This window comes from Takifugu flavidus, unplaced genomic scaffold (assembly GCF_003711565.1).
Source record: "Takifugu flavidus isolate HTHZ2018 unplaced genomic scaffold, ASM371156v2 ctg194, whole genome shotgun sequence".
NCBI classification, from domain to species: Eukaryota; Metazoa; Chordata; class Actinopteri; order Tetraodontiformes; family Tetraodontidae; genus Takifugu; species Takifugu flavidus.
Window position 1 is genome coordinate 53,220 of NW_026621879.1, and position 25,496 is coordinate 78,715.

The 25,496-nt window shown below is 52.7% G+C and overlaps 1 protein-coding gene across 6 annotated transcripts in view; it reads right to left on the reverse strand.

Annotated features, from left to right (window-relative positions):
- Positions 1-25,496, reverse strand: part of gbf1 (golgi brefeldin A resistant guanine nucleotide exchange factor 1) — a 55,497-nt gene that overhangs the window by 20,851 nt on the left and 9,150 nt on the right. For all 6 annotated transcript variants that reach the window (XM_057023295.1, XM_057023292.1, XM_057023291.1 and 3 more), the window contains exons 4-7: positions 7,371-7,502; positions 3,458-3,576; positions 2,983-3,091; positions 700-760 (exon numbers count right to left, since the gene is read on the reverse strand). In XM_057023295.1, the coding sequence (XP_056879275.1) occupies positions 700-760; positions 2,983-3,091; positions 3,458-3,576; positions 7,371-7,502 (421 nt within the window). The remainder of the gene's footprint in view (positions 1-699; positions 761-2,982; positions 3,092-3,457; positions 3,577-7,370; positions 7,503-25,496) is intronic.

Below are 25,496 nucleotides of genomic sequence, written 5' to 3' on the forward strand. Positions count from 1 at the left end.
TGGCTAACCCAACTGGTTGGCTAACCCTAACCGGTTGGCTAACCCTAACCCTAACCGTTGGCTAACCCAACTGATTGGCTAACCCTAACCGGTTGGCTAACCCTAACCAGTTGGCTAACCCTAACCCTAACCGGTTGGCTAACCCAACTGGTTGGCTAACCCTAACAGGTTGGCTAACCCTAACCGGTTGGCTAACCCTAACCCTAACCGGTTGGCTAACCCAACTGGTTGGCTAACCCTAACCGGTTGGCTAACCCTAACCCTAACCCAGGTTTGAGCCCACCATCTTCAGATTTCAATTTAAAAGAGCAAATCCAAACAAGTGTTTTTACAAGAACTCAAAATGCCGTCTGCTAGCCCACTATCTTTCTGTGTTATAAGCTGCAGTCCCCTCCCCCCTCCCCGGATGGGTCAGTTCATGGCAGGGCCCTCTATGAGCATTGGAGGGTTCAGTGCCTTGCTCAAGGGTACCTGCTCTGAAGGTGTTCTGGCACCTCCCCAACTACCAGAACTCCTTCCCTGTTCTGTCGGCCCTGGGGCTGGAACCAGGAACCCTGTGGTTCTCAGCCCAGGTCCAACAGGCACCAGCCTGATCCTCATGCAGACTGTGAAGCTGGTCCCATGGTCTGCATGCGCCTGGCCTGGAGCACATAGCTAAAGAGAGTTGAGGAGTTTGCACAGAACTAAAGAGGCCTTTACCTGGAGAAGAGTAGCTGCACCATGTCTACCAGGGTATGTTCAGCCGATTTCCTGAGGAGCTCTGTGGACACAGTCAAAACAATCTCAGAAGCAAAGAGAAAGAAACCCAAAAGACAAGCAGAGAAACGAGAGCTTGGCTGACGAGATCGCAGCAGAAAGACCATGTCATGGTGCGCAGCTCCAGCCACCAACCACCAGCCACCAACCACCGGCTTCTTATGACTGCTGCTAGAAGCAGGCCGGCTGGAGGACCGTCTGGACCTTCTGCTTTTGAGGGGCCGGGCAGGTTGATGGGCCCTCAACCCCTCGCTCAGTGTCAGGCTCCTTCCACAGTCACGGCCTAAAGACGGATCTCAGGTCCAAGCCCGGTAGAGCTGTGACCCCCAGTCTAGGTCTTTACTGGGCTTGTTCTCCAGCTCCTCCATCTGGGCCTAGCTAGGGTTCTTTGATGTAGGAGGACAGGGAGGAACTGTTGCTGCACCCGGCTCCATAAGAGAGGACAAAGGTGCCACCAAGAGAGACGTTCTGTCCTCCAGGTAGCTTCCATGTGTCCTCATCTTCCAACAATATGTTCTCCACTTGGAAGTTGGGTAATTCTAAAACATCTACGGGAAGGGGGGGGGGGGGGCTCAGGTATTCCGTAGGACAAGGATTGCAAGTGCCTGGCATTCCTGTTGGAACTTCTTCTGAGACCCGGAGAAGCAAACTGATTTACTCATTTGTAGCCCTAACCCTAACCCTAACCCTAACAGGTAAAGTTCTCATCTAGATTTTTCATCTTGTCACTCAGCTTCAAATGGTTTAAAGTTAGTGGAAGGAAGGGTTAGGGTTAGGGTTAGGAGCAGGGTTAGGGGTAGGTTAGGGTTAGGAGCAGGGTTAGGGTTAGGAGCAGGGGTTAGGTTAGGGTTAGGAGCAGGGGTTAGGTTAGGGTTAGGAGCAGGGTTAGGGTTAGGTTAGGGGTAGGTTAGGGTGTTCGGCCAGGGTTAGGGTTAGGTTAGGAGCAGGTGGTTAGGGTTAGGAGCAGGGTTAGGGTTAGGAACAGGGGTTAGGGTTAGGAGCAGGGTTAGGTTAGGGTTAGGAGCAAGGTTAGGGTTAGGAGCAGGGGTTAGGGTTAGGAGCAGGTTTAGGGTTCGGGTTAGCAGGGTTAGGTTAGGAGCAGGGGTTAGGTTTAGGAGCAGGGTTTAGGGTTAGGGTTAGGAGCAGGGGTTAGGGTTAGGGTTAGGTTAGGAGCAGGGTTAGGGTTAGGGTTAGGAGCACGGTTAGGGTTAGTTAGGAGCAGGGTTAGGGTTAGGAGCAGGGTTAGGGTTAGGTTAGGAGCAGGGTTAGGGTTAGGAGCAGGGTTAGGGTTAGGGTTAGGAGCAGGGGTTAGGGTTAGGAGCAGGGTTAGGTTAGGAGCAGGGTTGGGGTTAGGAGCAGGGGTTAGGGTTAGAAGCAGGGGTTAGGGTTAGGAGCAGGTTGGGGTTAGGAGTAGGGGTTTAGGGTTAGGAGCAGGGTTGGGGTTAGGAGCAGGGGTTAGGGTTAGGAGCAGGGTTGGGGTTAGGAGCAGGGGTTAGGTTAGGAGCAGGGTTAGGGTTAGGAAGCAGGGTTAGGGTTAGGAGCAGGGGTTAGGGTTAGAAGCAGGGGTTAGGTTAGGAGCAGGGGTTAGGGTTAGGAGCATGGGTTAGGGTTAGGAGCAGGGTTGGGGTTAGGAGCAGGGGTTAGGGTTAGGAGCAGGGGTTAGGGTTAGGAGCAGGGTTGGGGTTAGGAGCAGGGGTTAGGGTTAGGAGCAGGGGTTAGGGTTAGGAGCAGGGGTTAGGGTTAGGAGCAGGGGTTAGGGTTAGAAGCAGGGGTTAGGGTTAGGAGCAGGGTTAGGGTTAGGAGCAGGGTTGGGGTTAGGAGCAGGGGTTAGGGTTAGGAGTAGGGTTGGGGTTAGGAGCAGGGTTGGGGTTAGGAGCAGGGTTAGGGTTAGGAGCAGGGGTAGGGGGTTAGGAGCAGGGGTTAGGGTTAGGAGCAGGGGTTAGGGTTAGGAGCAGGGTTGGGGTTAGGAGCAGGGGTTAGGGTTAGGGCAGGGGTTAGGGTTAGGAGCAGGGGTTAGGGTAGGAGCAGGGTTAGGGTTAGGGTTAGGGTTAGGGTTGAGGGTCAGGGTTAGGGTTAGGGTTAGGGTTAGGAGATGGGGTTAGGGTTAGGAGCAGGGTTAGGGTTAGGAGTAGGGTTGGGGTTAGGGCAGGGTTAGGGTTAGGAGCAGGGGTTAGGGTTAGGAGCAGGGTTGGGGTTAGGAGCAGGGTTGGGAGCAGCGCTACTCACCACTGAGCCGCATCTCGAAACAGATTCTGAAGCAGGACTGCATGATCTCACACACAGACTCATTGGTGAGGTGAGCTCCAACAGGTGTGAGCAGAAGAGTCCTCAAGACCTGAAACAGAACAGCAGAGTGTTGAAGAAGACGCCGGTAGGGTGCTCTGGCTCGTGCACACCCTGGCTCGTGCACACCCCGGCTCCTGATGTGGGACAGGTTTCAGGGGTCACTAGAGGTTCCTGCTACACTGGATCCAAGACTTCTTTGATGCATCCGATCCTCTGCAAGGCTCTGGGAGCTGAGAGTTGCTATCTAAACGCTTGTCTGGCTCATTATTCCAGGACTGATGCTGTCCTGTTCAAATGTCTAGAACCGCTGGAGAGATTCACTCCTCATCATCTGAAAGAAGCCTGCAGAGCAGCATCAAGAGCTGCTCTGGAACCTCCTGTGACTGGAGAGCAGCAGCTCCAGGCCTTCACGCACCTGCAGGATTTTCATGAGGACGACTTCATCGCTAGCGGGGTCCGTTCCAACAAATCTAGCGTGTGTGACGGCGTCGGCCATGTTCTCAATGGCCTCTGCAGCGGCGTCGTGCTGTGCATCTGTGAAGAGATGAAGCCCGTTATTAATGAAAGGTGGAAGATCACATCCCGTCCCAGCGTTTGATTTGAAGTATCCACCGACACCCATCTTTTCCCGAGTCGCTGTTTTGGCTTTTTAAATATAAATGGCACAGCTATAGCACCTTTGTAGCCATATTAGCTTGGTTGTGTCCCTCCCACCACCTGAAACAGCCACGGCTGTTAAAATGGCTCAAACCCAAACGGTGGCCCCTCCCCCTCTCCTGAGGGTTAGGGTTAGGGGATTCCAGGGTTAGGGTTAGGGGATTCCAGGGTTAGGGTTAGGGGTTAGGGTTAGGAGCAGGGTTAGGGTTAGGGGATTCCAGGGTTAGGGTTAGGGGATTCCAGGGTTAGGGTTAGGAGCAGGGTTAGGGTTAGGGTTAGGGGATTCCAGGGTTAGGGTTAGGGTTAGGGTTAGGGTTAGGGGTTAGGGTTAGGGGATTCCGGGGTTGGGGTTAGGGTTAGGGTTAGGGTTAGGGGATTCCGGGGTTGGGGTTAGGGTTAGGGGATTCCAGGGTTAGGGTTAAGGTTAGGGGATTCCAGGGTTAGGGTTAGGGGTTAGGGTTAGGGTTAGGGTTAGGGTTAGGGGATTCCGGGGTTGAGGTTAGGGTTAGGGGATTCCGGGGTTGGGGTTAGGGTTAGGGGATTCCAGGGTTAGGGTTAAGGTTAGGGGATTCCAGGGTTAGGGTTAGGGGTTAGGGTTGGGGTTAGGGTTAGGGTTAGGGGATTCCGGGGTTGAGGTTAGGGTTAGGGGATTCCAGGGTTAGGGTTAGGGTTAGGGATTCCAGGGTTAGGGTTAGGGTTAGGGGATTCCGGGGTTGGGGTTAGGGTTAGGGGATTCCAGGGTTAGGGTTAGGGTTAGGGGATTCCAGGGTTAGGGTTAGGGGATTCCAGGGTTAGGGTTAGGGGATTCCAGGGTTAGGGTTAGGGGATTCCAGGGTTAGGGTTAGGGTTAGGGGATTCCAGGGTTAGGGTTAGGGTTAGGGGATTCCAGGGGGTGGTGGGGCAGCCCTCACCCTAACCCTCAGAGATAGGGTGAGAAGCTTGGTCACCCAGGGGAGCCGCTGCTTCTCCGCATCCAGGAGGTCATCAAAATGAGGAAGAACAATGGGAGCATCCCGGAGCTGAAGGTCAAGGCTCCGATTACTGGCTTCAGTTGGTTTTTACACCCAAACAACTATTTTCTCTGTGTCTTTGAGGCCTTTCAAGAGGAGACTGAGACTGAAGAACAAGACCTGTGCTGCCTGAACTGGACATGTTCTCTGTCAGTCACCTCTGGAATTTGACTAAATCTTTGGTGGAAGTGTAGAACGTCCCGCTCCGTGTGAGGGCTGGGAACGGCCACATGAATCCAAAGGAAAACTGCTTACAGAAATGCGATACTGCCCGTCCAGCCTGAGCAGCAGACCCTGGGATCTCGTGACCAGCTGTGGCTTTTTGTTGGAAGAATGGTGGGACAAAGTTGCTGTCCAAGCAACAGGAGCCGGTGTTTTTGAAAGCTGAGAGGGAAAGCAGCTCTTACCCGCAGCCTCCCGGGCTTCCCATTCCCATCAGCCTGAGGAGCAACAGGTCATTAGCTAATGGGTGGAGGGAGGAGCACAGGCCAAGAGATGAAGACATGGATCTACTGTCTAACATATCAGGACTTTAAACAAAGCAGCAGCCCGTGCACACCACACGCAGAGGTAGAAGAGATGGAACACAACTCAGGGTTGGCTGAGGGTTAAAGTTAGGATGGGTTTGGCTAACGTGCTAATGTGCTGGCCCTCTGCTGCTCAGGACAGCCGCTCACCTGTCTCAAGATTTATCAGCTGACATAAGAAAGGATCATCTCTCAGAGATCTGCTTGGACACCAGACCCTGGGCGGACTTCCCGCTCCCCGTGAGCGGGAGGTCAGACTGGAAGGTGCTCAAAGGCCGCGAAGCAGCACAGGAACAAGGAAAAGGCACAAGACCACAATATCTTTCTACCCTGAAAGTGGTGGTCTACCGCACTCGTGAGGTGCGTCATCACAAATGCTCTCATTTCACTTCATTGGTGTGAAGGAACACCCGGGAGCGGCCCATGTGGAGAGGCTATGCCCTTCCCTGCCAGTAGGTGGCAGCAGGTAGCTGGGTCCACCAATAATCTGAGAGGAGCGACCTGATGCTGAGGCGGTAACGCGTGCCACAGGCTCCCACGACCAGCACGGAGACCTTTTGAAAAAGACAAATCCAAACGTGGGACTAGAGGCAGTAGAGAGAGGAGGCGAGGCGGCGAAGGTGCGGGATGCCAGAACAGCTGGACTGATGCTGTTGAGCTTCTCACTGCTCCAGAAACTAAAGAAGAAGAGCTTCATGGGTGTCTGTCTTCAGTTCCTGCCAGGATGGAAGCAGGCCAGCTTTCAGGAACACTGCTTTGGGATCATCTCTGCGACAGCGGGAAGACTTTAGAAGCTCAGGATGAAGACATAAAGCAGGCGCTATTCCATGTGTGTCCTCCCGGGGTGGTGGCATTGTTGCAGCAGACTAGATGTTTCCTCTCATCTGGAGGGTTAGGGTTAGGGTCAGGCCACATCATCAAGTTCATAAACTGGAACAATCAGAAGCCCGAAGGACAAAGTCCAAACAGAATACAAGGGACAGGCACTACTATAGAATAACATTCCAAACTAAAAGGCCTGTACACCAGAAGATGGCGCTGTGTGCAGGAGCAGCTCTTGGCGAGACGTGTCTCATGTTATCATGAAAATGGGAGACTAATTCCACAATCTCTAATAAAGTGAAGTCTGGTTAGCATTGGTGGGCGGCAGTGGCTCAGTCTGTAGGGGTCCGGAACACCACAGGATGCTAGCTAATGCTTGGGGATTAGCGAGCCCATCACTAATGACGGGCTGAAAACACTGGGATGGAAAACTGTCAACCCTAACCCTAATCAATAAGATGTGATCAGTTCTGCTTTAAACCAATAAAGCAAAACAGGTGCGTGTCATTGGTTTAAGTGTGGTTAGGGGTTAGGGGTTAGGGGTTAGGGCTAGGGTCAGGGTTAGGGGCTAGGGCTAGGGCTAGGGTCAGGGTTAGTTAGGGTTAGGGTGTAGGGTCAGGGTTAAGGTTAGGGTGTTGGGTTAGTTATGGTTAGGGTGTTGGGGTTAGGGGTTAGGGCTCAGGCTAGGGCTAGGGTTAGGGCCCATGTGGTGGGCCTGTGGTGGGCCATGAGGTGGGCCCTGTGGTGGGCCCTGTGGTGGGCCCTGTGGTGGACTCTGTGGTGGGCCCTGTGGTGGGCCATTTGGTGGGCCATGTGGTGGGCCCTGTGTTGGGCCATGAGGTTGGCCCTGTGGTGGGCCATGTGGTGGGCCCTGTGTTGGGCCATGAGGTTGGCCCTGTGTAGGGCCATGAGGTTGGCCATGTGGTGGGCCCTGTGTTGGGCCATGAGGTGGGCCCTGTGTTGGGCCATGAGGTGGGCCCTGTGGTGGGCCATGAGGTGGGCCCTGTGGTGGGCCATGTGGTGGGCCCTGTGATGGGCCATGAGGTGGGCCATGTGATGGGCCCTGTGGTGGGCCATGTGGTGGGCCCTGTGTGGGCCCTGTGGTGGGCCTGCTCTGCCCCGGATCACTGCCGTGGCTCCCTACAATCACCTGGGCCATTCCCATCCTCACACCCATTAAATGTGTCTCCAAGCTTTGGACTGTTCCAGTCAAATCCACATCTCTGGGATAATCCACAGGCAGGAGACAGATCGGCACAAAGGTGTTGAACCAAAACAACAAAGGAAACATCAAATCCATCAGAAGTCTTACCAATCAGCCCATAGGAGAGGAACTTGTTGACTGAGGTGAGCGCGAGGCCTGTGATGGGGCCTGTGGTGTCTTCAGACCGGACAACTTCAAGGAAAGGCCTCAGGAAAATATTAGGTTCCACTTCTGCCAGGTCTGAGTGAGGAGACAAATGCAGCACAGCAGTCAGCAAGAGAGCAGAGAGAATCAGCAAGAGAGCAGAGAGCATCAGCACCCCCCCACACACACACACACATACACACACACACACACACACACACACACCCCACACACACCTAACCCTCAGGACAGAGCCATGAGCAGCATTTGTAGCGTCTCCTGTGCTACTGCCAGAGGACCAGCGAGCAAAGTAACGATGGGGTGGGAACCTTCCCAACCAATCAATCATGTGTCATGTGACAGCAGCCAAGCATCCCAATCAAAGGCCAAGGTCTTCAAAGCTGACCTAACCCTAACCCTAACCCTCGAACCCTAACCCTAACACCTAACAACCCTAACCCTTAACCCTAACCCTCTAACCCTAACCCTCTAACCCTAACCCTCCAACCCTAACCCTCTAACCCTAACACCTAACCCTCTAACCCTAACCCTAACCCTAACAACCCTAACCCTTAACCCTAACCCTCTAACCCTAACCCTTAACCCTAACCCTCTAACCCTAACCCTCTAACCCTAACCCTAACCCTGTAACCCTAACCCCCTAACCCTCTAACCCTAACCCCTAACCCTCTAACCCTAACCCTCTAACCCTAACCCTCTACCCTAACCCTCTAACCCTCTAACCCTAACCCTAACCCTAACCCTAACAACCCTAACCCTTAACCCTAACCCTCTAACCCTAACCCTAACCCCTAACCCTCTAACCCTCTAACCCTAACCCGTGACGTTGCACCAGCATCTGAGAAGGACCCCTCCCCTTTTGTCTTTATTGGTTCGGTGCTGCCTTTAGGTTCCCGCTGGGATTAAACCAGGTAGAATCTGCTCACTCTTCCAGTGCAGCTCTTTAGACTGGAAGGGGCCCTGCTTGGTATGGATCCCACGGGCGGTGCTGGACCCACAGCTGAGTGGATCAGGCTTGTGGTGGTGCCAATCTGCTGGAATCAGGGCTAACTACAGGAGCTGCAGGGATTAGGGAGTGGAGGGAAACAAAGGAGTCCTGGCTGCAGCAATCGTTCCACAACAGGTTCACCTCTGACCTCTTCCCTGAAGGGGGGCCAGTCAGATCTGACCAACATATTGAAGCGTGGCCATTACAGGAGCACAGGTGTACCCCTCTGGATCAGGGACCCAGACCATCCGGTCATGTGTGGATTACATCTGTAAATGACCCAGCAGCAGTAACCCCCCCCCCCCCCAGGAGAACTCCTCAGGATGTAAGTGATGCACATGTGTTGGCAGTGGAGCAGAAAGGGCTTAGAGCCCAGCAGCAACGGGCCAGGGGGGGTCGGAGCCCCCGGGGCAACAACACCGTCTGCCCCGCCTCCCATTCTCTCTCCCCCCCTCCCTCCCTCCCTCCCTCCCTCTCTCCCCCCCTCTGCTCTCCCTCCCTCCCTCTCTCCCATTCTCTCCCCTCTGCTCTCCCTCTCCCCCCACTCTCCCTCACTCTCTCTCCCTCCCTCTCTCCCTCACTCCCTCACTCCCTCACTCTCTCCCCTCCCCCTCTCCCTCACTCTCTCTCCCTCCCCCCTCCCATTCTCTCCCCCCCTCCCTCTCTCTCCCATCCTCTCCCCCCCTCCCTCACTCTCCCATTCTCTCCCCCCCTCCCTCTCTCATTCTCTCCCCCCTCCTCTCTCTCTCTCTCTCTCCCATTCTCTCCCTCTCCCTCTTCCCCACTCTCTCTCTCTCCCTCCCTCCCTCTCCCCCCTCTCTCTCCCTCCCTCTCCCCCCACTCTCTCTCTCCCTCTCCCCCTCTCTCTCTCCCCCCTCTCTCTCTCCCCCCTCTCTCTCTCCCCCCCTCCCTCTCTCTCCTCCTCTCTCCCTCCCCCTCTCCTCTCCCCCCCTCCCTCTCTCCCTCACTCCCTCACTCTCTCTCCCTCCCTCCCTCCCCCCTCCCTCTCTCCCATTCTCTCTCTCCCCCCCTCTCTCTCCCTCTCCCCCCCTCTCCCTCACTCTCTCTCCCCCCACTCTCCCCCTCCCTCTCTCTCCCCCCACTCTCCCTCACTCTCTCCCCACTCTCCCTCACTCTTCTCCCCCCCACTCTCCTCACTCTCTCTCCCTCCTCCCTCTCTCTCCCTCCTCTCTCTCCCCCCTCCCTCTCTCTCCCCCCACTCTCTCCTCACTCTCTCCCCACTCTCCCTCACTCTCTCTCCCCCCCTCTCCCTCACTCTCTCTCCCTCCCTCTCCCCCTCGCTCTCTGCCCCTTCCTCTCGCTCCCTTCACACACACACACAGAGGCACACACACACACACACACCCACCCACCCACACGTACGTACACATGAACAGATCACAACAAACCCCCCCCAGAACCTCTGCAGCAGCCCTAACCCAAACACTGATGCTTATTGATCCGGACCTCCCCGGCCCCTAAGATGCGGCGTGGAGGCTGTGCCTGGGAGCGGGGGGGCGAGGGGGCGAGGGGGTTTAACAGGAACAGCGAGGTTAAATGGCGCCCTCAGAGACCGGTGCTGCTCATCTGCTAAACAAAGACTTGGACGACAGTATCCTCACACATCTGTTGGGAGAGGTTTGATGAGTGTCAGCACGCTGAGCCCCGGCCCCCACCCATCCCTCTGCTCTCCTGAATGAAACTGACACTTGTGGCGGGGGCAATTAGGGCGCAACAATGCTATGGAGCTCCATACAGTCATTTCAATGGGCCACAGTGGTATTTTATAGACATGTGAAACAATGTGTCTGTGCAACCTAAACAGGCAATTTGAAAAACCCTGGAGAAATTAAAAGTTTTCAAAAATGCTTGAGAGGGTAGCGGTAATGCCGAGTGCAGGAGAGCTTTTCCTGCAGGGCTACACGGAATCTAGTTAGCACGGGATGTTCCGATCCCACCAAACAAACTGCTGTGTTGCCTCTGCTCATCCCCATTCACTCAGACGCCGTCCTGCCTCTAATGAAACAGCATCGTGAGGAGGCTGCCCGTAAAGAAAGGCCAGAAGAACGTCGGGACACATCCCATAATTGCTGTTACTGTCATTCATGCGTGCTGCATCACCCACGCAGAGGCAACCATCCGCAGTGGATTCACACGTTCAGGCAGCATGACTTCATCCCAAAGCCTGGGCTGGGGGGGGGCTGCACCTGTTCCCCCGGACTCCTTCGCATTTCTATGCTGCAGATTTTGGACAGAGGTCACATGATCCCACGGAGGGCTGCTGTGCTTGGCAGGCCGCTGCCACCGGTGGACCTCCCTCAGATGCAAAGCTCTTCAAACATCAGCGTGATGCTGAGTTCATCAGGCTGCTCCAGGTCCAACGCGTCGCCCCCGGTCCCACCGTGGAGTATCTGCTGCTCTGCCTCCAACATCAGGTCTTATATCTGACCCCCTCTGGGGCAGGTGGCTTTAGAGGGCCTGGACTGTCCCAGTAAGGTGCCGTGCACATGAGCGCCTCTCCTATTAGCACTTCTATTTCCAGAAAAACAAACAGAGCTAAGCAAGCCTCCCATTTCCATCCCATCCCCTTCACCGTGCATGTGCCCTCGTCCGTGTCAGAGGACGTCTCAGGGAAGAGGGTTGCATAACGCCCAACGGGCTTAGGGTTAGGGTTAGGGTTAGGTTAGGGTTAACCCTAACCTAACCCTAACCTAACCCTTTGGGAGAAGGGACCGGACCAGACATGGGCTTCTAATACAGACAGGACGACGATGTGAGGTGGCCTGAGAGGAGCCCACGGAGCCAGCAGCAGATGCTAAAGGGTGTGTGGGGGTGGGGGGGGGGTATTTGTGTGTGTCTGTGTGTGTGTGTGTGTGTCTCTGTCTGTGTGTGTGTGTGTGTGTGTGTCTCTGTGTCTGTGTGTCCGTGTGTGTCTCTGTCTGTGTGTGTGTGTGTGTGTCTCTGTCTCTGTGTGTCCGTGTGTGTGTCTCTGTCTGTGTGTGTGTGTGTGTGTCTCTGTGTCTGTGTGTCCGTGTGTGTGTCTCTGTCTGTGTGTGTGTGTCTCTGTGTGTCCGTGTTGTGTGTGTCTCTGTCTGTGTGTGTGTGTGTGTCTCTGTCTCTGTGTCTGTGTGTCCGTGTGTGTGTCTCTGTGTGTGTGTGTGTGTGTGTGTCTCTGTGTCTGTGTGTCCGTGTGTGTGTCTCTGTCTGTGTGTGTGTCTCTGTGTCTGTGTGTCTGTGTGTGTGTGTGTCTCTGTCTGTGTGTGTGTGTGTGTCTCTGTGTGTCCGTGTGTGTGTGTCTCTGTCTGTGTGTGTGTGTGTGTGTCTCTGTGTGTGTGTGTGTCTCTGTGTGTCCGTGTGTGTGTGTGTGTCTCTGTGTGTCTCTGTGTGTCTGTGTGTGTGGTGTGTGTCTCTGTGTGTCCGTGTGTGTGTGTGTGTCTCTGTCTCTGTGTGTCCGTGTGTGTGTGTGTGTGTCTCTGTCTCTGTGTGTCTGTGTGTGTCCGTGTGTGTGTCTCTGTCTCTGTGTGTCTGTGTGTGTGTGTGTGTGTGTCTCTGTGTGTGTGTGTCTGTCTGTGTGTGTGTGTCTCTGTGTGTCGTGTGTGTGTGTGTGTCTCTGTCTCTGTGTGTCTCTGTGTGTCCGTGTGTGGTGTGTGTCTCTGTGTGTCCGTGTGTGTGTGTGTGGTGTCTCTGTCTCTGTGTGTCCGTGTGTGTGTGTGTGTGTGTCTCTGTCTCTGTGTGTGTGTGTGTCTCTGTGTGTCCGTGTGTGTGTGTGTGTCTCTGTCTCTGTGTGTCCGTGTGTGTGTCTCTGTCTCTGTGTGTGTGTGTCTGTGTGTGTGTGTGGTGTGTGTGTGTCTCTGTTGTGTGTGTGTGTGTGTGTGTCTCTGTGTCTGTGTGTCCGTGTGTGTGTCTCTGTCTGTGTGTGTGTCTCTGTGTCTGTGTGTCTGTCTGTGTGTCTCTGTCTGTGTGTGTGTGTGTGTCTCTGTGTGTCCGTGTGTGTGTGTGTCTCTGTCTGTGTGTGGTGTGTGTCTCTGTGGTGTGTGTGTCTCTGTGTCTGTGTGTGTGTGTGTGTCTCTGTGTGTCTCTGTGTGTCTGTGTGTGTGTGTGTGTCTCTGTGTGTCCGTGTGTGTGTGTGTGTCTCTGTCTCTGTGTGTCCGTGTGTGTGTGTGTGTCTCTGTCTCTGTGTGTCTGTGTGTGTCCGTGTGTGTGTCTCTGTCTCTGTGTGTCTCTGTGTGTCCGTGTGTGTGTGTGTGTCTCTGTCTCTGTGTGTGTGTGTCTCTGTGTGTCCGTGTGTGTGTGTGTGTGTCTGTCTCTGTGTGTCTCTGTGTGTCGTGTGTGTGTGTGTCTCTGTGTGTCCGTGTGTGTGTGTGTGTGTCTCTGTCTCTGTGTGTCCGTGTGTGTGTGTGTGTCTCTGTCTCTGTGTGTGTGTGTCTCTGTGTGTCCGTGTGTGTGTGTGTGTCTCTGTCTCTGTGTGTCCGTGTGTGTGTCTCTGTCTGTGTGTGTGTGTGTCTCTGTGTGTGTCCGTGTGTGTGTGTGTGTCTCTGTCTCTGTGTGTGTGTGTCTCTGTGTGTCCGTGTGTGTGTGTGTCTCTCTGTCTCTGTGTGTCTCTGTGTGTCCGTGTGTGTGTGTGTGTCTCTGTCTCTGTGTGTCTCTGTGTGTCCGTGTGTGTGTGTGTGTCTCTGTCTCTGTGTGTCTCTGTGTGTCCGTGTCCGTGTGTGTGTCTCTGTCTCTGTGTGTCTCTGTGTGTCCGTGTGTGTGTGTGTGTCTCTGTCTCTGTGTGTGTGTGTGTTCTCTGTCTCTGTGTGTGTGTGTGTGTCTCTGTGTGTCTCTGTGTGTCCGTGTCTCTGTCTCTGTGTGTCTCTGTGTGTCCGTGTGTGTGTGTGTGTCTCTGTCTCTGTGTGTCTCTGTGTGTCCGTGTGTGTGTGTGTGTCTCTGTCTCTGTGTGGTGTGTGTCTCTGTGTGTCCGTGTGTTGTGTGTGTGTCTCTGTCTCTGTGTGTCTCTGTGTGTCCGTGTGTGTGTGTGTGTCTCTGTGTGTCCGTGTGTGCGTGTGTGTCTCTGTCTCTGTGTGTCCGTGTGTGTGGTGTGTCTCTGTCTCTGTGTGTGTGTGTCTCTGTGTGTCCGTGTGTGTGTGTGTGTCTCTGTCTCTGTGTGTCTCTGTGTGTCCGTGTGTGTGTGTGTGTCTCTGTCTCTGTGTGTCTCTCTGTGTGTCCGTGTGTGTGTGTGGAGGAGGGGAGGGGGTCCTCACCCCCTTCACCTGCTGCGCTCCTTCAGCCCCACTCATGACATTCCCAGGGGTCGGGGGGATTCCGGAGAGCAGCAGCCTCCTGAGTTCCTGGGCACCACAGCCACCATCAGACCATGTAGTGGGAGCATGAGACTGCTCCTGAAGCCCTTGCAGACACCATCTACTCTCTTACCAACGCTGTCCTCACACCAGCTGAGCTCCACCAACGTGCTGCCTGAAGTCTTTAGGGTAGGGAGCAGGGGCTGCTCCAGGTTTACGCTTCTTTAGCAACACAAACGTCACACAGAACCCAGCAGAACCCTTGTAGAAACCCAACAACTTCATGGGATACTGAAGCCTGGTCTGGTCCGTGGTCCGAGCAGGATGGGCAGACCCCCCTTCTGTGGAAAACCCCAGTCTGTCAGCGCTCAATGGCGAGGACCAAACCACCATCGAACCTGGAGTCACCAAACATTGCGACTCCAACAAAGTGGCAGGAGACACACCAATATTCTGACAACATCTTCAAGCTTCTTGGCTCCATCCATAGCTTTGTCTGGATGGTTGAAGCTGCTCAGCCAATCACCACGCTGCATCAGCGGGTGGCCGGTGACCAGCAGTGCAGACGGTAACGCCCTGTCTCCTGTGCCTGCCCACCACTGCCCCCACCACTGCCCCCACCACTGCCCCCACCACTGCCCCCACCACTGCCCCCACCACTGGCCCCACCACCTGCCCCCACCACCTATGGAGGTGACTTCATGACCAGCGCTGACCTACCCTCAAGCACTGCTGCCCTTAGGTCTCTAGAGCCACCGTGCTTCTTCTCACCCTTCTGAAACCCTTGCACCAACCCAGACCTGATCTCAGCAACCCGTTCCAAAAACAGCACCATGCAGCCCAAGTCCATGCTGGTGCTGAAAGAACATGCAGAGTCCAAATATTTACATTTCAGGTGAAGTATAAAGACCCACCTGGACGGGCATTGTTGACCCGGTCACACAGAGGAACGGCTGTTCCTCCCGTTATTCAGCCTCAGACGCATCACATGGACCTCCTGATACCCTAACCCAGGGCTCCCCCCCGGGCCGGGGACCGGTACCGGTCCGTGGTGCAGCAGAGGTTGGGGAGCCCCGCCCGAACCCTATCATGGACCCAGCATGTGGTCCTACCTCTAGGGGCAGAGTTTGGACTCAATACCAACCCTTTGAGTTCTCTTGTATTACATCAGCGACATCAACGTTTTGGACCGTTCATCCATCACCTCAAAACTGTCTGAGTATTCCAACTGTTGGTGATATTATTAGTGGTTCTAGTCAGAATTTAGCAGTATGAATGGAACTATTTAAACTGTGGGTAAGAGCGTGTTAACTAGTATTACCATACTTTGTCAAATCATGTGTGATAACAACTTTAAAGAGGCTGGTTCTGCTTCTGCAGTGACTGCAACAGTACCGAGCGGTACCACGGTAGCACGGGGTCTGTATGAGACGTGCAGTAGAAGGCAGAGCTGACCCAGAAGGTGGACAGATCTCTGCAGGCCTGAAGCAGATCTGACAGGCCTGAAGCCCTGGAAGCTTCAGTAATGGACCGTGTAGTGAGGATTTGATACCCTCCAAAGATGCTCTTCTAAAAGCTGTTTCAATAAAGGAACAACTTCATCAAGTTCAGATGGCTCAGAAATCCCTTCTGCTGGGTCCCCATTCCTTTGGACTCTCCCACGATGTTCTAGACTCACCATAAAGTTTGATCTAACCCCCCCCCCCCCCCCCCATGTGTGAACAGGGTCCCTCCAACTGTTCAAGGACGTCGACCTCAGGCCGACTTCAAATGACCCCTGAAGCAATAGAAGAGTGCAATGGAACGGTACGGGGCCCCGAGTGGACCGGCAATGTGCACCAGCCACTCTGCCACGTGGGTGGAAGGGAGCTCTCATGTGACGGAAGATCTTGATATGCAACAGGCTGACCTCTCCATGGCAACACACACCGACTTCTGAACAACAGAGGCTTCGTGGAACATTTCTAACCACTGATGCAATTACGGAAACATTAAAGACTATCAGGTTCACCCCCAGCGGAGGCCTGGACTGGCCCGCTCAGAGGCTGGAGGAGCCCTGGCTGCTGGGCCAGACCAAGTGACAACTGTCCTAAACGACTCCCCTGTGGGCCGGCATGTCTGCCATGCTCGGAAAAGCTTTAAGCAAACCAACAGAGCTGGAATTTCTCTGGCCACTGCAGCAGCTGCCTGTCAACATTTGGACTTTAGCGGCCCCACTTCAGCAAGAATGTGAAAGTGCAGCCTCAGAAATGCTGGCGGGACCATCGGTGACGCCATGACATCACTTCTTCTGCATGGGGGTGGGTCTTTGGGGGGAGATGCTGGTGGTTGTGCATCAAAGTGGTCGCTTTGAACAAACGTTGCTGCGATTATTATTATTATTAATATTATCTGGACAACTGTAGCCACAGGGAGAAGCTTCGCTTCAGCCCTCATGGAGTTCACAAAGGGACAGAGGGGTTGGCGGGGGGGGGACGTGATACTGGAGCAGGCCCAGTGTTTGCCATGAACCCTCCATCAACACATCGCTTAAGCCGAGCTGAGATTCAGAAAAGAAGGGAGGGACAGCAAACAATGGACTAACGCAGAGGTTGAGTCTAATGAGCACGAGGCAGAGAGCTTTGGGCTGGTGCAGCTGGGCTAACGAGACGGCCAAGGTGGTTTTGGTAGACCACCTTTAGCTTGAGCCTCCATTAGCAGGCCAGTGATAAGAAATGCCACCCTGACCCTGATCCTAACCCTTTCTACATGAGGTTAATCCCACCCTGACCCTGATCCTAACCCTTTCTACATGAGGTTAGACTTCTCACTCCCCTCCATCACCATTTTAGCACCTTTTTCTGGAGTCTTCAACCTGGAAGTGAAGTATTGTTGTGACTTCATGGATTCCATGAAAATGGGGTTTCCCCACTTTAGTTCCACCTTTGCTAGTTTCCTTCTATTATTCTTTTATTTCTGGACTGTGTTAAAGAGGCTGAGCATTAAAGTGGAACCATGATTCTGGATGGAAGTCAGAAGGTGGAATGTGTGTAGGGATGTGCCGACCTCATCTCTCATGGCCTCAATAAAAGAGAATTAGGAAGAGTGATAGACGACAGAGCGCAGTGTTAATGTCCTCACTGCTCCCCAGAAGATGGAGATGGTGAAAGGCGTTCTGGAGAAGCTCTCATTTCCACCGTGTGTGTGTGTGTGTGCACAGACACACACACCAAGCTGAATGGAAGGACGCGAAGGGTCAGAGGGCAGAAGGAATCACAAGCTGGAAGATGAAAAACAGCGTTGCTAAATGCAACAATGCACATTGCATAAGGTTCTCCTCTGTGCCAGAGCGCTGGTTCCCATACAGCTGGTTTCTGCAGAGCAGTGTGTCTCTCACAGCGAGCTTGTTCTGCACACGCAAGGCTGCGCCCATCCAATCGGACTGGCATCACGGCCATGGAATGCTGAAGTCCACATTTTTCCCATTCAGCAAGGAAAAACGGCCTTTCAGAGCCAATCAGCTAGAAATGTTGCTTTGTTTTTATTTTTGACTGAACTTCCTGGAACCTATTATGGAGCTGTCAGGGATGTATATTTAGCTATGGCAACACGGGCCTCCGAGCCCCCTTGCGCCACTGGTCATGTCACCTCTGATAAACAGAAAAACAATTGGCTAGCCCTTTTGTCACGTTTAAAGAACATGGCGTGGGTATTATGTTGGTGGCTCAAAGCAGCAAATACGTGAGTAGCAAAGGCCCAAACATGAACGAAGACATGTGGGAACCAATGGTGGACTAAGAAATGAACGATGGCATGCTAACATCAAAGAGAAATGAGAGGTACAGCATTAGCCTTATTAAACACCAGCTGATGAGGCACCTTCCATTTCCTGTATTGGGGTATCGGCCAGTATCGGCCAGTCACCCACAGGGGTGTACCTGCCTTCACCCACATGGAGCTGGGATGGTTCCAACACCCTCCCCGTGACCCCAAAAGGGATGAAGCGCTCAAGAAAATGGAATGAAGACAAGGGGGTTAACAAAAAGAAGCTCTGCCTGAGAAGTTTACCCCCGACAACATTCTCAAAAACTTAAACAGATTTGAACGAGCTTTTTCTTTCCCCAGAAATTTGCTCATGGACCAAGGAAGATCCCACAAACTGTTGGTGATGTTCCTGATTATGGAGGGACGCTGGTTTGGGACATCAACGTGTGCTCAACAGGTGTGTGACGACATGTGGGCTGCTTGGCTGCCAGAGTGGCCCCTTTCTAGCTTATCGATATCGAAGTGATTCAAAAGGTGTTTCCTCAAGAGATGGAGATCAAATAAAAACTCAGACAATCTGTGTACAGCACACGAGAGTGATCTGGCTTCAAGGCTGCCTGTGCACGTTCCAGAGCCAGAGTGGCCTGAATCACAAAGACCACCCTGGAGTCCACTTCACCAGGGGGTACCAAGGACGGCGCCGTGTCTGGGACTTCAACAGGAAAGTTGAGGTTGGACTTGGTTATGATGGGTAGCATAAGGTGACTCCAATAATACGCACATCGCTCAGTGAGCTCACCTGACATCCATGTGCTAATACATTCAGCTATTACTAGCTAGCTTTAGTTTATGCTAGCGTGCCACGAGATGAGTGCCACACACACTCACATTGACATTAACATTGTTGCTAAGGGTTTTTATTTTTCATGTAATAACTGCTTTCTGTGGAAAAATACCAGTGTAATAGAACCACTGGTACTGGCAAGTGAGGGTATTGATATTGGAACTGGTGTCAGCATTTTTAATGATACACAATCGTAGACATCCAAAATAGATAAAGATAAAGCCAGTCTTGTATGCTAGGAGAGAAGACAGAGAGCAACTTAGCTGGACCTCAACTTCCCAAATAACCCTAAACTTAAAACCACACCTTAACCTCCAAACAGCCCCTTGGGTCTGGGATGTCTTCACTTTGATCGTAAAATTGCTATTTTGGTATTACATAAAGTATGTAGCCTGTACCAGAACACACACACACACACACACACACACACACACACCACACACACACACACACACAACACACACACACACACACACACACAATGCTTGTTGGTTTCTATGGTGCGTTCAGGTAGCCTATTTAACCAGAGGAGCCAGTATGAGGGGCAGTGCTGTTGGCTTTAGGGGATCCGTGCTCTGAGCCCTGGATTAGTCTGACCTATACTTGACAGGAACAGTCACACCCACTAGTTGGTAGCTTGGGTGTCGAGCTCTACCCACCCACACCACCAGCATCACTTCACACAACAAACATGACCACAACCCTCAAAGGCTTTCAAGCCACGTTCATATATAGAATACATGTATCTTATGTTATAACACCATCGTTCATATATAGAATACACGTATCTTATGTTATAACACCATCGTTCATATATAGAATACATGTATCTTATGTTATAACACCATCGTTCATATATAGAATACATGTATCTTATGTTATAACACCATCGTTCATATATAGAATACATGTATCTTATGTTATAACACCATCGTTCATATATAGAATACACGTATCTTATGTTATAACACCATCGTTCATATATAGAATACACGTATCTTATGTTATAACACCATTCCTAAAGGATGAGGTTCAAACTGAGTGTTCATCTTGAAGGTGGTTACACACACACACACATAAATGTGTGTATGCATGCACACATACACACTGTGTAGAGAGATGGATAATATGATATCTACATCATTTTAATATGACTATTTTCTCACGTCAGAACAACATCGGTTCAAAACAAAATGGAAGTCTCGTCTCCTCTGAGCCACCTTAGATCCCTTCCAGGGTCACGGGGAGGGTGCTGGATCCTATCCCAGCTGCATACGGGTGAAGGTAGAAGACATCATCACATCAAGGGTTTTCCTTCAGTTCCAGTTCTAGAAGACATCATCACATCAAGGGTTTTCCTTCAGTTCCAGTTCTAGAAGAGGTCATCACATCAAGGGTTTTCCTTCAGTTCCAGTTCTAGAAGACTTCATCACATCAAGGGTTTTCCTTCAGTTCCAGTTCTAGAAGACTTCATCACATCAAGGGTTTTCCTTCAGTTCCAGTTCTAGAAGACTTCATCACATCAAGGGTTTTCCTTCAGTTCCAGTTCTAGAAGACTTCATCACATCAAGGGTTTTCCTTCAGTTCCAGTTTTCCTTGGGGTCATTTCTTTCCTCACTAGAACCCCAAACACCACTGTGGTTTTCAACTAAAAGTCCAGAACCAAAAGAGCAGGGGGGCAGTGACCGGCCGGGGTATGTGGGTATAAATATATATATACAATATATCTAGGTCTATATATATATATCTAGGTATATATCAGGGGGTCTATTTTCCCTTCAGAGCGATCAGCACCTTGACGTGTGCGGTTGTTAGCATGTTTTTGGTCAGCTGCACGGGGCCACCCGGGCCTGCCTGTCTCCCGCCCCTGTCAGCAGGTCGGTCTTAGCTCAAATTTGTTACCAGCGCCACTGATCCCAGCCTATTTAAGAAGAGGAGCGTCAACAGCTTGACGCACGACTCCAGCATGTGTCACCTTTTACGTTCAATTCCTGCACAACAAAATGGAGCCGTTGGTCTCACCCCAGCGGCAGCAAGCAGGAGGCCCGGGGTCATCAACCCAGTGCCACCAGGCCCGGCTGCTGTTCTGCCCTGCCCTGGGGGTAAAAAGGACACTGCTGGCTGCCTGGCAGGACACACCACCGTGCTAGCTGGCAGGCCGTGTAGGGCTGGGTTGAAGACCTTCCAACAACCCGTTACAAGATGCTACCGCCCCACAAATGTTGACGGGACAAGGATCCATCATTCTCTCCCTCTCTCTGACACCACACCCACAATACGAGTACGCACACAAACATAGGACACTCCCAAAGGGTGCAGAGGAACAATATCTGACTGTGCGTGACCCCACAACTCTGCATCAGCACCAGAGAGCACGTGTGTATCCATGAGAGTCCCAGGCTGGCACCAGAGGACAGTCCAGTGCTAAGCTAATTGGATATGTGTATCACAACCTCTGCTCACAGCACCTTTATGGAGCAGGAAACAACGAGCTGCTGCCGAGTGTGTGTGTGTGTGTGGGGGGGGGGGGGGAGTGTGTGTGTGTGGGGGGGGAGTGTGTGTGTGTGTGGGGGGGTGAGTCTGTGGGTGTGTGGGGGGGGGGGGGGGGGGGTGAGTCGGTGTGTGTGTGGGGGGTGTGTGTGTGGGTGTGTGGGGGGGGGGGTCTGTGGGGGGGTCTGTGTGTGTGGGGGGGGTGAGTCTGTGGGTGTGTGGGTGTGTGTGTGGGGGGGGTGAGTGAGTCTGTCTCTGTGTGTTGGTGTGTGTCTGTGTGAGTCTGTGTGTGTGTGGGTGTGTGTCTGTGTGAGTCTGTGTGTGTGTGTGGGTGTGTGTCTATGTGTGTGTCTGTGTGCATCTGCATGCATGTGTCTATGTGTGTGTCTGTGTGCATCTGCATGCATGTGTGTGTCTGCGTGTGTCTATGTGTGTGCATGTGTATGTCTATGTGTGTGTCTGTGTGCATCTGCATGCATGTGTGTGTCTATGTGTGTGTTAGTGTGCGTCTGCATGCATGTGTGTGTCTGCGTGTGTGTTAGTGTGCATCTGCATGCATGTGTGTGTCTGCGTGTGTGTGTGTCTATGTGCATCTGCATGCATGTGTGTGTCTGCGTGCGTGTGTGTGTCTGTGTGCATCTGCATGCATGTGTGTGTGTGCATGTGTATGTCTATGTGTGTGTCTGTGTGTGTGTGTGTGCATCTGCATGCATGTGTGTGTCTATGTGTGTGTCTGTGTGCGTCTGCATGCATGTGTGTGTCTGCGTGTGTGTGTCTATGTGCATCTGCATGCATGTGTGTGTCTGTGTGTGTGTGTCTGTGTGCATCTGCATGCATGTGTGTGTGTGTGTCTGTGTGCATCTGCATGCATGTGTGTGTGTGTGTGTGCATCTGCATGCATGCGTGTGTGTGTGTGTGTGCATCTGCATGCATGCGTGTGTCTGTGTGTGTGTGTCTGTGTGCATCTGCATGCATGTGTGTGTGTGTCTATGTGCATCTGCATGCATGTGTGTGTCTGTGTGTGTGTGTGTCTGTGTGCATCTGCATGCATGTGTGTGTGTGTGTGTGTGCATCTGCATGCATGCGTGTGTCTGTGCGTGTCTGTGTGTGTGTGTGTGTGTGTGTGTGTGCGTGTCTGTGTCTGTGTGTGTGTGTGTGTGTGTGCTGAGCGGTTTATTAGCCCCGTCCATCAAGCCAGCTGGATTGTGGCTGCTCCACCGGAGGCTTAAGAGCTGAGCAGCGCAGCAGCAGGACGGAGCCTCTGAGCAATACTAACGCACCAGTATTTTTAGCACAATAAATCTTCCCTTCACGACCAACACTTGTGGAATGTGTGTTTACACCCCGATATTCCTCCACAGTTGACATCTAAACATCCCAATGCTTTTAGAAATGCTTTTATTACCATTATTAAGTCATATATACGAGTATCGTATAGTACCGTATAGTATCGGATCGTATAGTATAGTACTGTATAGTACCGTATAGTATCGGATCGTATAGTATAGTACTGTATAGTACCGTATAGTATCGGATCGTATAGTATAGTACTGTATAGTATCGTATATTATAGTATCGTATAGTATCATATATCGTATTGTATCGTATCACATTGTATAGTATCGTATCGCATAGTATCGTATAGTATCATATCGTATCGTATAGTATCGTATAGTATCATATCGTATCGTATAGTATCATATATTGTATTGTATCGTATCGCATTGTATAGTATCGTATCGCATAGTATCGTATAGTATCGTATAGTATCATATCGTATCGTATAGTATCATATCGTATAGTATCGTATTGTATCGTAAAGCATTGTATAGTATCGTATCGTAGAGTGATTAAGTCTGCACTGCTAACGTGTCATTAGAAGCTTCAGCTTTAGTCTCTGATGACAGATTAGTGAGGACAAGCTAAAAATATCCACGTGCATGAATCTCCTTCATGTCAACAGATTCCCATAATCACTAACTTTGTCTTTCATAGGAGGCTGAACGTGGAGCCGCGCTCATTGACACTTTGAAGACCCACACTTGACACCTTCAGACCGCGTGGTGGACCAACAATAGCAGCGTGTGTCATGCATCAGCACTCTGCAGCTACGGATGTCAACACATGCACCCTTTCTGGAGCAGGGCCTCAGGCTGCCCTGGTCCCAGACTGTGGAGGAACACGGCCCTGGTCCTCTGGTCCCAGACTGTAGAGGAACACGGCCCTGGTCCTCTGGTCCCAGACTGTAGAGGAACAGGGCCCTGGTCCTCTGGTCCCAGACTGTAGAGGAACACGGCCCTGGTCCTCTGGTCCCAGACTGTAGAGGAACACGGCCCTGGTCCTCTGGTCCCAGACTGTAGAGGAACAGGGCCCTGGTCCTCTGGTCCCAGACTGTAGAGGAACAGGGCCCTGGTCCTCTGGTCCCAGACTGTAGAGGAACACGGCCCTGGTCCTCTGGTCCCAGACTGTAGAGGAACACGGCCCTGGTCCTCTGGTCCCAGACTGTAGAGGAACACGGCCCTGGTCCTCTGGTCCCAGACTGTAGAGGAACACGGCCCTGGTCCTCTGGTCCCAGATTGTAGAGGAACACGGCCCTGGTCCTCTGGTCCCAGACTGTAGAGGAACACAGCCCTGGTCCTCTGGTCCCAGATTGTAGAGGAACACGGCCCTGGTCCTCTGGTCCCAGACTGTAGAGGAACACGGCCCTGGTCCTCTGGTCCCAGACTGTAGAGGAACACGGCCCTGGTCCTCTGGTCCCAGACTGTAGAGGAACACAGCCCTGGTCCTCTACAATCTGAGGGAAGAGGGAGCTAGCATGTCTCCGTGAGTTCGCTGAACACCTTTCAAACATGGTTTTTACAGACGTGTTAACATGCCACATGTTCTAGCTCGCCTGTCGTCACGGTGACAAGGCCGTGTTGGAAGAGTACCAGGACGTGGTGGTAGCAGCCATTAAGTGCTAATGCTAACACAATATCAGCAGGTGTTTGACGCTAAAAAGGCTAAACCGTGACGACAAAGTGATGCTGGACAGCCTCTCTCTCTCATTGAAGCAGGTCTTCCAGGTGAAACTGGTCTGTCAAGGCCGTGCATTGTGATTTTAAACGACTTAAATTGTGATTTTAATTCTTATGTTCATTACCTCCGAGTCGTTTGCTGCCGTTTTTGTTTACAGCAAATGACTACGTGCCTTAGCTAAGTCATTTAAAGCCTAGCAATTGGATGTAAATCTATATAAAAGCCTCTTAACGAGGCCTTCAGAAGCCCCTCCTTGTGGTCTGGTGCAGCAGGTCCACCTGCTTCTTCATGTCGTGCCTACTCTTCCTGCCCATAAACCCCAATCCTTGGCAGCATCCTCTGCAGTCTCCAGCACCAAACCCTGTGCTTGGTCCCGGTCTGAGCCAGACCCCCCACCAAAGCTCCACCCTCCCAGCCTGATTAATAACCCTCTGCTGGGACTCTCCATCCACTCAGCACATTGTTGAGAGGCTCGGAATCAGGATAACAGTTGCACCCCCTTCACACTGGACTTAAGCCTTGCCTGTCAGTTCCTGGTTAGGACACTTAACTGGCCAGATTTACAGCTCCCACCAAAGCTAGGTGGTGGCCTGCGGGAGGGGGGGCCTTGTCCATGGACCACTGGGACGTTTGGAACTGAGAGCCCAGGCCTGGAACGCTGTCACATCTTGGGCCTCCAATAACAGGACACTATTGATGTTCACTGCATTATATATCAGTAACACCTCCACCCCAACCTTTAACACCTAAATACTCACTTTTCTCTAAATGTTTAGTGTTCAACCCTTCACGGGTCGCCAGCCAGATGAAGAACTTAGCCTCTGTGGTGCTTCATGCTATGAGACACCGGGGCAACTGGTTGGACATGTGAAGCGTGTCTGGGGGCGGACCGTCCCTCAGAGCACCTTCACCAGTATTAGCATGACTCGGCTACATGGATCATGACTCTGCACCGAGCTCGGCATGTGCCAGCGGCCTCCAGCAGCCCCAGACCGATATATGTGTGAAGATCACGTAACATGAGGAGAAGGGGGGGTTGTGGGGTGCACAGGGGGAATAACTGACCCGCTGTGGAGGGCCTGGCTTGTGACCCCCAGAGGCCCATCATGCTCTTCAAGAAAAACCACAGCTGGGGCCTAAAACAACACAGACGCTGCCTTGACCCTAAGGCAGCCCGTCAGCTGTGGCCCAGTGGAGGAGTACCCGAACCCTCACCCACCCTCCAGGAGCTGTGACCTGAATCTGAGCCCGATCGGCTGCCCGGAACCTGCAGGGAGGTTCAGGCCTGACTCGGGGCTACTCAGGCGATTCTGTCTCTGACCCTGATTCCAAATGATGATTCTACTGCTCCAGAGCGACCTGGTGCCCCAGCCGGCGGGTCCGGATCGCCCAGCCGGCGGGTCCGGATCGCCCAGCCGGCGGGTCCCGATCGTCCAGCCGGCGGGTCCGGATCAGGAAGTGAGGGACGCTGCATCCAGCTCCAAACAGCTGGACGTTTGAGCGTGAGCAGCAACCGTGGCAACAGAACCAGAGGTGTTCAAGGTGACCTGCTGTCGGCACTTTTAGGTTCAAAACAAAGCCGCCGCTGCGTGCACCAGTGTTCACCTCCTCAGGTGACGGCGCTGCTCTCGCCGTCTCGTGCTCAGGACTGGCCTGGATCAACCAGTGGTCACCTGTGTGGCGTCTCTGTCTGACCCACTAATAGA